At 41.0% G+C, this 16,718-nt stretch overlaps 1 protein-coding gene and 1 long non-coding RNA gene across 5 annotated transcripts in view; one reads left to right on the forward strand and one right to left on the reverse strand.

Moving 5' to 3' along the window:
* The first annotated feature begins 1,681 nt into the window (after positions 1 to 1,681).
* Positions 1,682 to 16,718, forward strand: part of LOC126867318 (farnesol dehydrogenase-like) — a 66,103-nt gene continuing 51,066 nt past the window's right edge. The window contains exons 1-6 of one of the 4 annotated variants that reach the window (XM_050621725.1): positions 1,690 to 1,848; positions 1,939 to 2,534; positions 3,426 to 3,552; positions 4,475 to 4,628; positions 4,728 to 4,871; positions 5,111 to 5,330. In XM_050621725.1, the coding sequence (XP_050477682.1) occupies positions 2,231 to 2,534; positions 3,426 to 3,552; positions 4,475 to 4,628; positions 4,728 to 4,871; positions 5,111 to 5,149 (768 nt within the window). In that variant the 5' untranslated portion in view covers positions 1,690 to 1,848; positions 1,939 to 2,230 and the 3' untranslated portion in view covers positions 5,150 to 5,330. Of the gene's footprint in view, positions 1,849 to 1,938; positions 2,535 to 3,425; positions 3,553 to 4,474; positions 4,629 to 4,727; positions 4,872 to 5,110; positions 5,331 to 16,718 lie in introns of those variants that run through there. The other 3 variants (XM_050621735.1, XM_050621720.1, XM_050621713.1) reach the window with 3 other exon arrangements.
* LOC126867377 (uncharacterized) overlaps positions 5,484 to 16,718 on the reverse strand; it is a 58,925-nt gene continuing 47,690 nt past the window's right edge. The window contains exon 6 of the long non-coding RNA XR_007690244.1: positions 5,484 to 13,914. This is a non-coding gene — a long non-coding RNA (uncharacterized LOC126867377). The remainder of the gene's footprint in view (positions 13,915 to 16,718) is intronic.

The raw sequence follows: 16,718 nt of genomic DNA on the forward strand, positions 1-16,718 counted from the left end.
CGATACGATTGCGATACTCGATACGTAGCAGCGTTACGTATTCGATCCGAATTTTTAATTTTACGTCGCGAACAGCAATGCGTGTTCATTCGCATCGATTCTTCGTTCATTCGCTACACATTTCGATTACCGTTTTACGGTTGCCGTTATACTTCTTGATGTTCGTCGACGCGTAAATGCGAGAGCATGTTCTTAGTTGGACATTTTACGGTGCACTGTTAATGGCACCAATGTGAACCTAGTTTACGATACGAACACGAATCACCTTGTTTCCGTGGCTAGATTTTTCCGCGCTTCTTCATCATGCCCCTTTCAATTTTCTCGTTTATGACTGGAGAAATTGAGAATTCTAATAGGAACCGTGGAAATAGAGGTTCTTCCCGAGTAACGACCGGCGTGTTTCAAATTTTCATGCAGAGGAATCACGAAGACTCCATTCCATGTCTCAGGGGGATGATTAAAAACACGAAAACTTGAAAATTCCGTACTTGGCGAAGTTCGAACGTCGCATTTCGTCCCTTCGAATACAGTATACGAACTTCTCTGCCACATCCCTCGTACTTCACGGCCATGGCTTTGGCTTCTCTTGACGCCAACTTCGCGAACAATATTCCCGATCAGACAGCCAGGCTCCTTTACGAGACGAAGAGAAAACGGATCGAAAGCAGATTTCTTTGAGGAACATAGTAAATACATATCTGGAAGTTGTCCGCCGCAATCTCTGGGATTTCAAGGCGACGCCTGATATTCCGGACAGCGTCTCGGTAGAGATATCGCACGCAGAAACAGATGTGACTGTGATACAAGCAGAGATTGCGACAGGTCACGTCGTCCTTCACTTAAAACAAGTAAAGACTGCGACAAAACCGGCGGATCTGACCACTGGATAAATGGATCTATCTAATCCGAAGTAGCTTTGTTTCGAGCGTTGTTTCAGAGTGTATATGCAGTATATGTATAGACATGTAGTAATCTCACGAATCATACGTGTTTGTGTTTGTGTTTGCGTGCTAAATCATCGAGAGATTGCGATACTACGGGAGAAGCTTGATTTTGAATAGTATCAAAAGTGACATCTTGTTGTGATAATGGGGGTTTAATGGAGATAATAGGATGAGGTTTGTTAGGTTTTTCAAATGTTCAAAAAAACTACAAACATACGTGATCTTCTACAAAAGACGAGATATATCTTCATGCGTTATCGTGATGTATTCGTGTATGAATTAAATTAAACATATGATTCACGTACTTACGTATTGATTTACGTTTCTTTTGTTTCCTAACATATATTGGAATTATACTGTTCGATAAGCATGTATATCTCACAGATAACCTACCATAACCATCCAGACGAATATTCTGTATATAACGTGCCTGAAGTTCTCTGTTTCGAAGCTGTTCATTCGCATAATTTACGAATAAAATGATAAATGGAAAACATAGCTTTATCATCATCTAGACGAATATTTTGTATACAACGTGCCTGAAGTTCTCTGTTTCGAAGCTGTTCATTCGCATAATTTATGAATAAAATGATAAATGGAAAGCACAGATTAAACTATCTTTTTTAGCAATTAAACTAAATGTTAATTAAATAACCATAATCATAGTGCACTTTATAGGCGATTCTTGTTGATTATATGATGTTCCCCACTCTTCTCGTTTGTTATCTCAAACATGATTGGTAATAGTCGATTACGTGACTTCCTCGTCGTGACGCACTTGACTTCTATAATTGATACGTTGCACAGTTGCGCAGTTAGTATAACACGTTCCACTCGCCAACAAAGTACATCGAAAAATTTCGCGCCATTGAAGCGCGCCTGTGATAATAATCTCTCTTGTTTGGTAAGTGACGGTTAATCTTAATGTCATTGACTCTATCTATTTTTCGATGATAACTAAACTAACCTAGCTAAACCATAAATTTTCTAACAGGCAGAATAAATCCTTGACGACGAATAGTGCTCGAAATTCTTCGAATTTTTGAAATTTTGAGATTGCGTAGAATTTTCGAAATTTGGATCTTTTGGAATATTGTAGAATTTTGTAATTTTGTTGTAAATTTTTTGTAATCTGACACTTCGAAACTTATGGAATATTTTACAATTTTGCAATTTTATGGAAGTTTGGAATTTTGGAGAGATCGTTTGTCTAAATAAGAAAAGCAATTTTCCCCGTGTTTCTCTCAAAACCTAGCGGAACTTGAGGAACGTAAAACGGAAGAATCATGGAACGATGGGCCGGAAAATCGGCGATCGTTACTGGCGCGGCATCCGGCATCGGGCGAGCAATTACGATAGCTCTTCTAGAGAAAGGAGTAAACGTACTCGCGTTGGATGTACAAACTGAAAAATTATCAACTCTCACGGATGGCTGGAATGCAAATTGGGGTAAAATATGCCTAATGCGTTGCGATATATGTGACGAGAAGGACCTGAAGTCCGCTTTCGACTACGTTGAAGAATCATGGAACGGCGGCGTCGATATCATGGTGAACAATGCCGGGGTTATCGAGTACACTCGCGTCATTGGTAAGATAATCGCTGACCATAATGAGAGAAAGAATCTACAATACTATTGAATATTCATCAGAAACGCGTAATTTGCATGCGAGAATTGTTTTTAGAGCTTGCCGTTGATGTTACGTGAAGAGCATTTAAATCGAATCGTCAGTATCAGTATATATGATAATAATCTAATTATTCTCGGTAATAGCGTCTTCTAACCTTGAAAAAATTATTTTTCGAGTGTTCTTTATATGCGTTACCTCACTTGATCGCTTAATTTTCTAAATACCATTGATAATACTCATATTGAAACGTGAGAAAGTAACTTAATACCAGTCGTTTGTTTCGATTTGTTAAAAGAACAGTTTTCACGTCTTATTTAATTTATTTAACTGCAAAATGCGCAAGGTTAAGACTTGAACTTTGAGCTTGACAACATATGTGTATAAAATATCTACATATATCGAATTCCATGGCTACCGGTCTTCAATGTCTTGCACAAATGACTTTATTTTACTGTTATCAGGTTTCCCGGCATTTAGACCGATAATATTACTATTTACTTATCTCATAATAATCACAGCTTAATTCATGTCTTTCAACTTAATAGGTTCTTACCACTTTCGATTATGTCAGGTTCAAATTCTTTTGTTTATTCTTACAATTAACATTGAAATCAGACAATCAACAAAAATGTACTTACGTGTCGCATTTTTTTCTGCGACTTTCTTATGACATCATCAATGGAAAACACAACGGGTACTTATACGCAACTACGGAAAAAAGGACTGTTACCTTAATACTTTGTGTATAGTTGGTCCATAAAGGGCGAGGTGGGCCGAGAGTATTACGCTCGAAACCTCGTTCGCCTGCTCGTTGACGCATTTTAAAAAATTCCATAAATTACACTTGCAGAGAGCGACAGAGCGGCATTCGAAAGGCTGTTAAATATTAATGTCCTCGCAACCGCCGTGTGCATCAATCGGGCGGTACGCTCGATGCGCCAGCGGAACGTCGAAGGGCATATTTTCAATATCAACAGGTATTGTTGCTTCCGAGCCTCGTCTTGTTCGATCGTTCATCCATCCACATGCGAAACCTTTCGCGTGCACGCGACTGTATTTCGTCTGTCTCTTGCGACCACTGTTCATCGTCACCTCCTATTACTGTCGTCGTGATTTATAATTTACTGGTCAGTTATTTCACACTTTTGGCACGGTATTCTCGAAACTGAAAGCATTTTCGGTATATAAACATATAAATTTATAAATGTACTCATTAATATTTAAGTATTTTAATTAATTATGATGTGGCGCATATATGTATAATATTTCTTTGACAACGCAGGAGTTAATTATTCAAATGGGAGAAATGTTTGTAAAATATTTCGTGCGTCTATGTTTACCATTTGTTATTATTAGAGGTCGAAATTAGCCTACGAAGAAACGTCTGACATAATCTTTCATCTGCCGCTTTTTGAATCTCATGTATCATTATTAATGATTCATTAATGTCATAATGAGCAACTTCCGCGGAATATACTTCGAGCACGAGCAAGGAACTTTTGTTCGCACGTAAATTGAGGAATTGTATATACCAATCGTCTCATTAATGATCGAGGAGTTTCGAAGCTTTATAGGGAGTCGAATTTCTTGCGTGGGGTGTACTTCGTGAGAGAAAGAGATACGCGAGGAGAGATTGTGTTGTTTGAGAAAGCACAACGGAAATTTTGCTCGTCCCTTTTTCTACGAATCGAGAAGAAAAAAAATTAAGGGAGGTATAAAAAAGGACAGATAAAAAAGAGAATAAAAGTGGGAAGGGAGAAAGGAAAAAAGAGGATCGACGCTTTTAAGACCGAAACAAACGTTCCGGCTGTTTGCACTCGAAGTCGATTCGAATAAAACGCCGTGCAAATGGGTGGCCACGGGCAGCCTGTTGAAGCAATTTTTTGTTTCGCACGGCAGCGTGCTGGGACACGAAATTCCGAGTGGATTCCTTTCGGAAATCGATGGCTGTAATGGCTGGAACCTGTACCCGACTTGCAAACACGGCAATGTTGCATTAACGCATACGGTGAGACGGGAATTGGCGGCCATTAAAGCACCGATTCGAATCACCGTAAGTTTGGGTGGCTTCCGTCGCTATAAAAGCTTTTATGAGCCTTATAATTTCGACCAGTTTCTGCTTGTTTTCAACGTTACTCGTTTCTATTTGCAGAGTATCAGTCCGGGTATCGTTGAAACGGATATAGCCAGACACACGTCTACAATATCGAAAACATTGAAAAATATTCCAGCTCTTCGACCCGAAGACATCGCCGATGCTGTGATTTACGCGTTAGGTACTCGACCCGAGGTGCAAGTAAGTCTGTTACCAACCCTCTGTTTAAGCTACCAAGCTTTCAAGAGTTGATTGCTAGAGGCTATTGAGTGCAAATTCTACCATAGATGTACAATTAACTAATCTGATGGATTATTGAGGTCGTTAAGATAGCGGTCACTCGTGACATATTTGCATTGAGCCAAGTGGCTTCCAGCAGTCAATTCAATTTAGACAAAGAGTGGTACATGGTAGTAGTAGTGTCGTTGATGAAATTGTAGATTACCGAACTCACTATTCAACGCACTGGTGAAGCCTAATGTTCTCATGCGTTTGTAACAGGTTTGTCACAGGTATGTAAACGAACCTTATAATTAGGTCAGATTCTCCCATACACGAAAACTGAAAGAAATATGTAACAGGGGGTGTATCACGTCTAATTAATTACGATATCAGGAGTAATTTATATATATGGACAGCAATAAAATTCAATTTGCTAAATCTCCGATTGCAAGATTCTTTCACGTAGATAAATTTTGAACGTGGCCATTCGCACTGATGTGTGTCACAAGGCCATGCAAAACTATTTACACGTGACCATTTCATCTACAGTCAAATTACGCGATATTGATTACAAACTGCGAATTGACGGTACACAGCCGCGGCATAATTATAGGCTCCGCGGCTCCTTAGGATTCAATGATTGGCGCTATTATTGGGCTGCGTGACCGGACTCGGTATTAATTCGAGATACGCGAGCAACAGTTACTAACTACAAGTCTTGCCCTTACCCGCGATCGGGCTATCTCTAATTAGTTGTAATCGTCGGCGGATAGTGAGAATGAAACGCGCGTTGTGTCGCGCTCGCTCGAGCTTCACGCACACGCGGAACCGTCATTAAATATTCCGTGTACGTGGTCAGAGCATATTTCTTGCACTGATTAATGCGCCAGCCCAATATAATTTACGTAATGCGTTCGCTAATAGACCGCGGCTCGCGATTTCGTTAAATATACGGTGCACTCGAAAATTCGATCGCAATTTATCGCGACGCGGATGACTCCACGTCAAACGTTCGTGCATTAATTGACCGATTCACTGCGAGACCGGTGGAAATTCAATTTTCACAGGGACAACCCGAAAAGTACTTAACCGTTGGTATCTTTTTCCCTTTTTCCTCGTGTGTTTCCTTTTTTTCCACTTTCGTGTTTCGAAAGTTGAGCAAAATGAAAATGCAGCAACATCGTTAAAATTGTAATTTATCGCGTTAATAAATGTTACATCGTAGAAACGCGCGTACTGTGATAATAAATTTAAATGAAATCAACGGGTAACCGTTATCGAATATACATTTGACAGAGGAATAAAAAGGAATTACGAGGGAAAAAAAGGAAGCAAAAGTTTTACGACGGCAAAAGTCGTAACACTCGATGAGCATGTACGTCAACGTACGAGTGTACATTTGCTCGACGCTGGAAGGAGGAGGTTTGCACGCAAACTTCCGACAGCCAAGGCAAAAGCTCACATTGTGCACAGCTTTACTGTCACTCGAGGCATCTCTGTGCACGGGACAGTTAAGGTGTCAAACAACTTCCGACGAGCTTCGAGTAGTTCGGGGCTTCGTGCACAGGATGCTCCCAACTTGCGGGCTCCACTTTTCACGGTTAATAACCTTTCTCTGTTCTGTTTGTCTGGCAATCTGTCATAATAAAAATGTAATTTTTGAACAAGTTTTCTTTTATTTACTCGGCGAGCTTTTTTAGGGACACCTGTTTCAAACTTTTTCGTTATACCGCCAACTTTGAAACGTTCTGTACTTGTCATATATTGTCACGAAGCTTCCAGAAGGAATCTATACTTGTACCGATGCCTCGCAAGGATAATGGTCAAGAAACAGACCACTGAATTTTTTAATTCCCTGATATTTCTTTTTCGAGAGGATAGAGAATCGAAGGTTGGGAATCGCGTCGATGAAACGATTCTATGGAATCGTGACTTGATTAAACCACGCTATGCTTTCCACAAGATGCGAAAAATTTTGATTCGCGGTCGATATGCGGTATGGAATTTTTTCGCGGCCTTCCAAAATTCCTGATAAATTTTTTAGACCTCTCAATTGCTCTTCATCCCTGCTGTATCAAGGATTTCCCAATTACCAGCCGTTGCGCTCTATTATTAAAAAAGAAAATCGATGAACAGACCCTGTTATGAACCCTATTTTCCTGTCTGCATTTTTTAAAATTTCACGACAAAGGAAATGGAAAGGAATGGGACGAAAGTTGCAAGAAGACAACACGCGGAAGAACGATAAAAATGATCGATAAAGTTGTCGTGTCCTGCGGCCGTCGCAGATCCGGCATTTAGGAATTTATATTAAAATATGTAAATTTATCGGTGCGGGCATATTTGAAAACAGATAAATTATGCTGGCCATGTATCGCGTTCCCGTGGTAAAATATATCGACGTCGGGACGCGCACCATGGAGGGCGCCAGCGGAACCGGAGTTCCTCGCATAACGGCACGTTCTGTCGTCCGGCAGAAATACAATTTATGACGATCATTGTGTAACGATCATAAATTATCTTGTTATTTACGAGGGCGTACCGCGCTGATTTTCTCGTCTGTCGTTTTTCTGTTTCTCTCCTGTCCTTTTTCGTGTTACGCGAGATGCATCGACATCCAAAATCAGCCGATTTCGATCGATCGAGTGTGAAGATCGTTATTAAACAATTATTACTTCTGTTGTTCAATCCTGCCTTTTATTACACAAGTACATTAAATTCTCAAGAAACAAATGTGTTACATTCATAATTTCATTTGTTCTAACAAAATCACGTAAATAACAGTAAATTCTGAGATAAATTAAAAGAATTATGTCCCTATATATCATCACCTTTCTCTGTAATTCAATTTATTTATTTCTGAATGGCAGAATTCGATTTTTATTCGTTCATTGAAAAAGAGAATTGCTCAATATCGTTCGGTGAAAATGTCTTTCTGTGTTATTTCAAATTTCTCAGTTCGGTGTATTCATCCACGAAGAAAACAGACATGGGAGTTTAATTTTTCTTAATACAGTAGCCGGGCACTGTAACGTAGCAACGAGTTTCGTCGATGTCGAGGTAAAAAGGAGCACGTTATCTCGTTACGGCGGATTTGCTTTTCATAAAATAAATGAAAGTGTATGGGGTGGTTAGTTTACAAAACTGGGTAAACGCGACGCTCTCGAGGTAAGTTGGAGACTCTGGTTAGATTCGTATCATCGAATTTACGAGACGACCAGACGTGGGGCTTTTTTTTTAGCAAGCGCTGGGTGCCTTTTAATTCTTGATAAATGGTGAAAGCTTTCAAGCTCCGCGTTTCTTATTTACTCGGAAGCACCCTCCGGCTTCTGAAATATCTTCGTGTTTTTGCAAATATCCAGTCGAATATTTTAAATTTTCGAAAAGAGACTCTGTATGAGACTTGGCCTTTGCTTATCCCGATATCTGGCAGACGTTTTAACTCGAAATATCCAACGTAAATAGTTTCTCTTGTTGTCTGTGTTTCTCGTTTTAACGCTCAATATTGTGTTACTCGCGATGGAACACTGAGTATACTCTCGCACGCGAGGAGATTCTTTAACTTAACGATAACTGGATTTGTTAGTTAATAACTGGAATATACCCCGTAAACTTTAAATAGTGCGCGTTATCAAACTCTAAACCAGGGCTCTCTAGAAACTTCGCACACTCTTCCTGCACTTTACACTCTAGATACTCGGAAACGACTACTGACGATTTCATTACCAGAAGAATTCTATGTAGTTTACAGTGTTTACAGTTTGTTTAATAATAAATAAATTTCGAAGAATATTTAGATCGTAAATATCAGTGCTTCAGCTAATATTTCATTTATCGTCGTTTACTTATTCTAGAAATTATATTCGTTTTGCCTCTTGACTTGGAAATATTTTCAAACGTTTCTTCGAAATACGACGAACCAGCGTCGATAAGGAGATAAGGGCACGTCGATTTTTCGCGGCAAGTTTGCATCGATAATTGCACTCGACTTCAGAAATCGTAATCGAGAATGCAAACGAAGTTGGCAAACTGAAATTAATTGCTCGTTCGTTCAAATACGACTCGTTCGAATTTATTCTGAGATCGGTTTGGTTTAGATTCTGTATTATCGGGTCGGAAGTTGCTGTGGATTCCGTGAATTCCTCAATTTGCAAGAACCAGCCGCTCGTCCCGAGGACAGACATCCCGATTTAAGTCCCTTAAATGCGTTCGTAACTGTTTCTGACAGGTAACGTTCGCCCTTCCTCTAACTGTTGTTTGACCGCGTTTCACCGTCGTGTTCTCGTATTCGAACAAATCTCGAAGCGGATTCCAAGCAACTCTGTTGAAACTCTCCGGCTAATTAACCAACGCAAGTTTACCGTTTCTTAACTGCTCGGTGTATTGTCAGTTTATAAGCGAATATAGACGGTTCGAGGTCAAACTCGCTAAATAAATCGCAAAACTGAAACGCGATCGCATATATTTCTCTCCCTTTCAACTCGATTTGTGTAGTCAATTTTTCTTCTCCTTTATACATATATGTATTTTTTGGGAAAGTTTGCTATGTCATCGATGTTGATATTGGGTATATTTTGTTAACGATCGATATCGGCTCTCCTGTAACACATCGGCCATTACAAACTGACTCTATTTCGTTAGGCAACGCGTTTCGGGGTTCACGGAAGCGAACAGTTTTTGCAACGTAAATCGGTTTCAGGAGTGTTTCAAGGTTGGATAGATAGGTGACTAAGTTGATTTAGAGAAAAAAAATTGCTCAATAGATATAAAACAGAAAATACCGACTAACCTCGATGAACTAATTTTGTCTTTCAACAAAAAATCCTATTTGTTTTTTCGCATTATTTACAACGATTCGATGCTATATTTATTTATAAACGAAAAATCATTTATTCGCATTGGATCGGATAGGTCATCCGCTATTATTTGCTATTTACGGTCACGTAGAGACGGTATTTCCTCGTCGCGTTCAGCCCAATTTCTGCCGCGTGTCCCTCTTTGAAAATGGTGCCCGCGCAAAGTGCAGCGCCATAGCAAATTGGATTAGCGTTACGTTACTACTCCACCGTGTCTCTGCTCCTCCCTCGATCCGTTCCTCCCTATCTCTCGTGTACCTCGTTCCACCCTTTCCATGAACCGCATCGACGGAACGAGCCGTTGCATTCGGTGGCTTTGCTGTGGCGCACCGACCTCATTCACCACTCGCACGTCTAAGAATTTCGTGCAGTTGCAAGGATACACCACGCGATTTGCGGCTAGCATTGCCTCTGCCTCATTCATGTGGACACTGTCATGTGGTTAAAATGTGATGAAAGAAGAGGAAAGGACGAAGTTAAAGGGAATAGCTCGAGGGTTATTTCAAATTCGTCTACTTTTTGTTCTCTTTCTTTTTTGAAGGTTTACGCGAGCGATTGATATGTTACATTGTAATTGAAACCCTGGAAAAGACTAAATACCATACGAATAACTATTAAGCGATGATAGCGTTTAATTCGTTCTTTTCTTCTGATCTGAGTATAACATTGCGTTTATAATTTATTTTAATTAATAGGATCGAAGTATTAATATCGTATTACTTATCAATTATAACGTTGGTATTGGCACAACATCATTTATTTACCTTTTCATGTTGCGAATATTTCATGTGTAATGCATCGCGCTAAACCAACTATCGTTTATCCTGTAGAAGTGTTTCGATACCGTCAGATTATTCGCGTAGATTATGTATGTCGTTGCAAATATTCGGTTGAACCACGAATGATTCTGATTCGCGCGTAAGTTCATCAGATTGGATTTGGTTATGAGCATGGATCGAAAAGACGCGAAGCGAGGGTAACCGATGTTAGAGGTTGCGAAGACGAAGTGTAGGTTCAGACAGAGCGAACAGATTTACGAAAAGGGTTCAGAAACGGTTGGCTGAAGCCGCAACGATAGGTTCGTTAGCAGAACACTGTCAGTGCAAACATGCACACTTTAGCCAGTGGCATACGTGCGTCAATGCGGTGTCAGATTTGAAGTGGTTCGCGGTGTTAACTCGAACGTGCACGTGATGCGACCGAACGAAACGTGTGCTCTACCTTCCTAACGGCTCGATTCAAGCTCGAAGCTCCTTCTATTGACCTATCAGACTGTGTCTGTGACGAAGTGAACGTTCATGTGTAAACTGTAGTCGCTTCTATAGGAGGAGAATATCCATCTTCGAGACTTTCATCGACGATATTCGTAGCGACAATTTTTTGATTTCACTCTTATCTGTTGAAGTTTATAGTTTGTAATTATAGGGTCTAACTTAATTAAAAATTAATAGCACCCCTTGAAACCAAATTATAGGAGTATTTATAACGTCAGAAGTGCTCGAGGATTTCACGGTGTTAAATATCTGAACACTGCAACTATACGAATAATGTGGTATGTGAAATTAAGAAATTAATAAAATGTGGAATTAGTCAGTTTGGGTTCCGAGGTGCTCGTATATCGAAATCCTTCGTTCTATTCCGAATAAAAGACCAGAAAGATCTGGAATAAAAATCAAAGCTCAAAGCAACGTTCCAATTTTCATTCGAGGTACTTCCGTATCAGCCATAAAAAATCTTAGGAGACCAGTCTGAAAATTGCCACATACAGATAGCGGATGGTTGCTGGCAGAATGAATAGAAATATGTTGTGAATAAGTTGCCCGCGGCTTACCGGTGACTAAGCTTAAGAAACATCTTTCCTCTTTCTTTCCTTATTCTCGTTCTTTTTAATCGAGACTGCATGACGCCCTGAAGGTGCGTGTTTCCCATCTTTATGCGGCATACGATACACCCTTAATGCAACACGCGCATGCAGAGGGTAGTATGGTGCAGATGCAGGTGGCCAGACCGCGTATTCCGCTCACCGACCGGCTTAGGTAATACGGTTTAAACCAACAGCGTTATCTTACCGTCCCTGGGATCACCCCCTTTGGATCTTCCACCGACATTTTCCCCCGCTACGTGCAATCCTGCACCCCTTCCTCAAGCTTTAACCTCCAGACGCGGAATTTCCCTTCTTCCCTATACGCTGTTCACCAATTTAATCGCATCTATCCCTCTGTGACTCGCGTATCTATTACAATTTGTTGGTGTAGGAAAAATTGACCAAATTTTTAAAATATTGCATTTGATATCAGCTTTGTTATATTTTTGCATCGAAAGGTAGAAGGCTTTAGAAGATTTTTATCGTTTGCTGATTCGAATGGACAGCAGCTCAATCAGAGTTTGATCAGAGCTCGATCAAACATCCGCTGTATGATATTATTCAATCTCAAATATATATGTACTTTTATCGTTTCTTCTTGTTGTTTGCGTATCGTGCATAAAATCCCGGAAATACGTATTTTCAGCAGGATGGGAATGAAAAATGATGGCCAACAGGCCATAATCGTGCGTTAACGAACTCCACAGGGATTGCAGGTGCGCCGAGCGTATCGTTGCTCCGATTTTCTTCTCCATGGTGCGAATGGACGGCAGCTCTGCCTCGAATTCTATCGATAAATTCAACGTGCTACGAGCCACATTGAAAATTCCTTAGGATTTCTCTTGGTTATCTTGGCTGGTACGTTCGAACGATGGAAGAAGTTTATGGGGTGAGAGGGGCGAGACGGAGGTAAGTCTAACCCGCGAGAAAGATAAGCGTTATTTATCTTGCATTTGCAAGGAAAAACTTCCATGAACGGCTATCCTTCTTTTTGACGAACGGGCGAGAAGGAGCAGCCGGTGAAATCCTTTCCAGGTGCGAACCGTGGCTGTCATTAAAAAGAAACGTTTATCTACCATTTATCAGCTGTCTCGGTAACATTTGCCGTCCCGAAAACCAATTCTTGATCCCCTTCTGCGGAAATTCATCTTAATGACCCTGTTCTCATACTGACGCGAGACGGATTTCAATCTTGGAAATGGCGATTCGTTTGGATGTCAAGTTTCATAGAGTTTTTCTTTATGAATGAAGAGATCCGAAATAGAATGGTATAAATCATTCATTATGGGATTCCGTTATCGCATCAATGCGAATGCATATAACATATAACTTTAAATAAAATATAAATAATTTGCAAATAAAATGACACTGCGAGATGACACAGCTATTGGAGTATATTTAAAAATACATAGTTTTGAAACCTCATTGAAAAAACAACTCCCAAAAAACACACGCACCTTCCAATTAATAAATACTTTAAGTTTACACTGAACAAATTTTTATACTACGATCTCTATATACATTGAGCAATAAAATTTACGAAAACCTGGAAATTATTAAAACCGTCGAAACAATTCTATTCGAGCAACCGCAAAACGCTAAAACCAATACGTCCAAACATCAAACTTATGTAAAATGAATCAGTCAGCTCCAACGAACACTCGACCAGTTCTCGTCGCGACGATTACGCGAGGTAATATCCGTCATATGTCGAAGTGGTCGCGGCAGTGGAGGTTTAGTGAAATTCTTAGACGACAGCTATTTGCGAGGATTACTCTTCCATGATTCATGAGCGCCGAACGTGAGAAATGTCCGTCGTTCTTATCCAGCGCGCCATTTCTCGCGCCTGTGCTTTTTCTTCCGTGCCACCCTCGTGCCCTCCTCGCGCTCGACTTTACCAATCCCTTCTTCACCAACCGTCTGCTCGCGTTATCCTCAATTTACAGCGAGAATCGCGATTCTTGTCGCTTAGCACCGGTCTGGCATTAGTTCACGGAGTCTTTATCCCTTCGTGCAACCAAGCACGTCAATTCAACGGCGGTTCCAGGCTTATTATTTATTTTCCTCCCGTTTACGAACAGCTCTTTTTCGAGCTTCGAGCTGGAGCTCCATGGTTTTATGACCTCGCTGTAATGGGATTATCGGATAATCCGGTAAGCCGTTTGGACGTACCGTCCTTTGGAATATTCCAGCCTTCAGAGACGAGGGTCCATGCGTCTTGTTCCATTCGCATCCTCTCCTTCTCTTCATCCACCACTCCCGTAGCTGATGCTCTCCTCGTTTTTCGGTGAAACTGTTTGTCCTGTGTACACACGGATTTATGTACATACGCGTGGCTCGATTTAAACAGCCGACGAAGAATTGCGCTGTTTATGGCCAAAAAGATATATAGGATTATCGAGACATTTCGATATGACATGGATCAAATCAACACGAGGTGGTGGTCGAAAATTTACTGAAATTGTTACGTAATTATTTATTAACAGGTAGAGATTGCTCGCAGAATTTAGGTCGAGGTACATAACGATATACAAAAAGTTGAAACGAAACCAAGTTCCACACGCTGCCAATCGGTACACAGTTTAAAACAAGCCGTGTACGAGCGATCGTGAGAGGGGTGGCTTATCGTCAGTGAGTAGCAGTAAATCATCGGTCGGCGAAGTGTGTCGGGGCGCCGATCGCGCGGGAAATCGAGCCGGGATAGAAATCTGCACGCGTAAATAATCGATCTCGATTTCGGGATCGTGGAAACGCTAACAATTGGCCGTGCTGGTTGCGGCGACGTATCACGCATGAGTAACGTTGGCCCGTTCGCCAGTTCGTGCGACTCGTATTTACAAGCAACATAAATAAATGGAAATTGCTAACCGTTGTAATGCTCGGGGACGGTCGCATTCCTCGTTCGATCTGACCGTCGCTTTAATTATACTTCGCCAAACTATATGCCACGAGAGGGAGAGAGAGAGACAGGGAGAGAGAGAGAGAGAGTCGAGGATAGACAAAGCGAACGAAACGCGTTCGTGTGTAAGCGCTGCAGAACGCGAGGCTGGGACGAAACTGTCGACGTATCGGTCGTCGAATCGACGGGAAATACTCGATAAATTGCCCTCGGAAAAGTATTACTTCAAAATAAATGTTACAGGCTAATATCGGCCTGGAACGGGACGCAACGTGGCCCCGGTAAAATTGAAAAGATATTACGGCCGCGCGCTTTTACAGCGACGTTTCAAATTGAAACGTCATGTTTTACTATCGCCAGTCTGCAGCAATAATAAATATTCCGTATGAGCGTTGCGCGAGCTCCCACCCCCTTGTCCAGCTCTTACTTTCTCCCGCGCTCCCGTACACATGCATGCCGCGTGTTCGCCGGATTTTTTTTTACGACAAATCCATGAATGTTTAATCGGCTTACCGATCGTGATCGACGAACCTCTCTGCGAACTGTACCTGTGTCGCCTCGACTTCCGTTGGGGTGGATCGGTTTTTTTGTTGTTTATGCCCTGAGGATCATGTTCGATCTGCGTACGTTCGACGCACGGCAGCTTTATGGGGCGAGGTGATTTTTTTTTATTTAGTTACATAAAATTTTTCATAGGGTGAAGTATATAAAGGGAAATTATCCTTATGTACCTTTATTCGTAGACTTACGAATAGGAAGAATTCTATAGACAGTATCGACCTTCGATTCTTAATACCCTTGTGGAACCAGCTACGAAAATCCCTTTAAATTTTCTTTTGACAAATATCGCATCGATGTAAAAAGTACTAAACGGATCATGGATATATACTAATAGACGTTATACATCGCGAATTACGAGATCGTAGAACCCATCGGACGAAATGCTACGATCTTGATATCTCCACCTACCACCGTTCTGCTCGACTCGACATCGTAATCACGGTGAAAAATACCGTTTCCCTTTATCGACACCTGGAACGAGCAGCCGTAGTACGGGCGAATATGTCCTCATTACCAGGGCAAACGTTTCGAGACCGGTGACTCCGTCGTTCTCACTTGAGAGAATCGGTTCGCAGGTAGCCGAATGACAACGAAATAACGTAGTTAACGACATCATCTGACAGGCTCCATCGGGTGCACTTAAGAGAGCCACTCTGTGCCGTCGAAATCATTGTTACGGGAAATGCCCGCCCCGTAACGACACGAGTCACAACTTAAATGATATCGTGCAGTCGCGTCAGTCTCTGCATTCAACCATATATGTATATGTTTACGTGTGCTACGCGTGATCTGTGTGTGTGTGAGTGTATGTGTCGTTATCGTCATCATTACGGCCATTATCGCGAGAGCGACGTGGATACACCCCTACGAGCGTTCGACCATCAGGCTTCGTTTCGACGATGAAAATCGCGTTATATCGCACCCTTTATTAGCCAATCGTGCCATCATTCGCATCTAGACGAATTACGTCGCGCGTGATCTATGTGGTTCTATTTTTATGATGAATCAATTCGACCTGGAAAAATCGGAAATTTGACCTTTGGAACAAATCCACGTATACACTTTAGAGAAGTAGTTACCGTGGCAGATTGGTAACGATCGCGGGGTAGAAAAGAGTAAAATTGTGTCAGGTTTTCTGTGTTGCTGAATATCTTCATTGCCAAGTAAGGTTTCTTTAAGTCAAAAGGCGCCTGAAGTTCCGAGCGACGTTTAAAAGTTTGTTGCAAAGTAGATAGCCGCTTTCGTGATGAAAATGTGTCACGATTTTGGTGAATCGAATTATATGCAAACCGTTGCAAATTTTATTTAATCCTCTGCTTATCACTTGACGTTCACGAAAGAACTTTATTTTTTGCATCGCTGTCATTCACGTTTGCTTTTGGCGAGTGACGCGTTATCTTGACAAACTCCGTGTCAATATGTTTAACTTCGTAGTCGCGTGTTCGCGTTTCGTACGTATGTACGTCGTTTCTGTATTTTCGAAATAGTATTCATTATTATTATATTATATAGTATATTATGTTATATAACAGTATAAGAGTATTAATTAACGTGACAGATATATAAATGCATCTATAAAATCATAGCATTGTTGCGCTGGTAAAATATGCTTTTATTCGCTCAAAGCGTGTTTCAGTGAAAGGGAT

This window comes from Bombus huntii, chromosome 1, assembly GCF_024542735.1.
Source record: "Bombus huntii isolate Logan2020A chromosome 1, iyBomHunt1.1, whole genome shotgun sequence".
NCBI lineage: Eukaryota > Metazoa > Arthropoda > Insecta > Hymenoptera > Apidae > Bombus > Bombus huntii.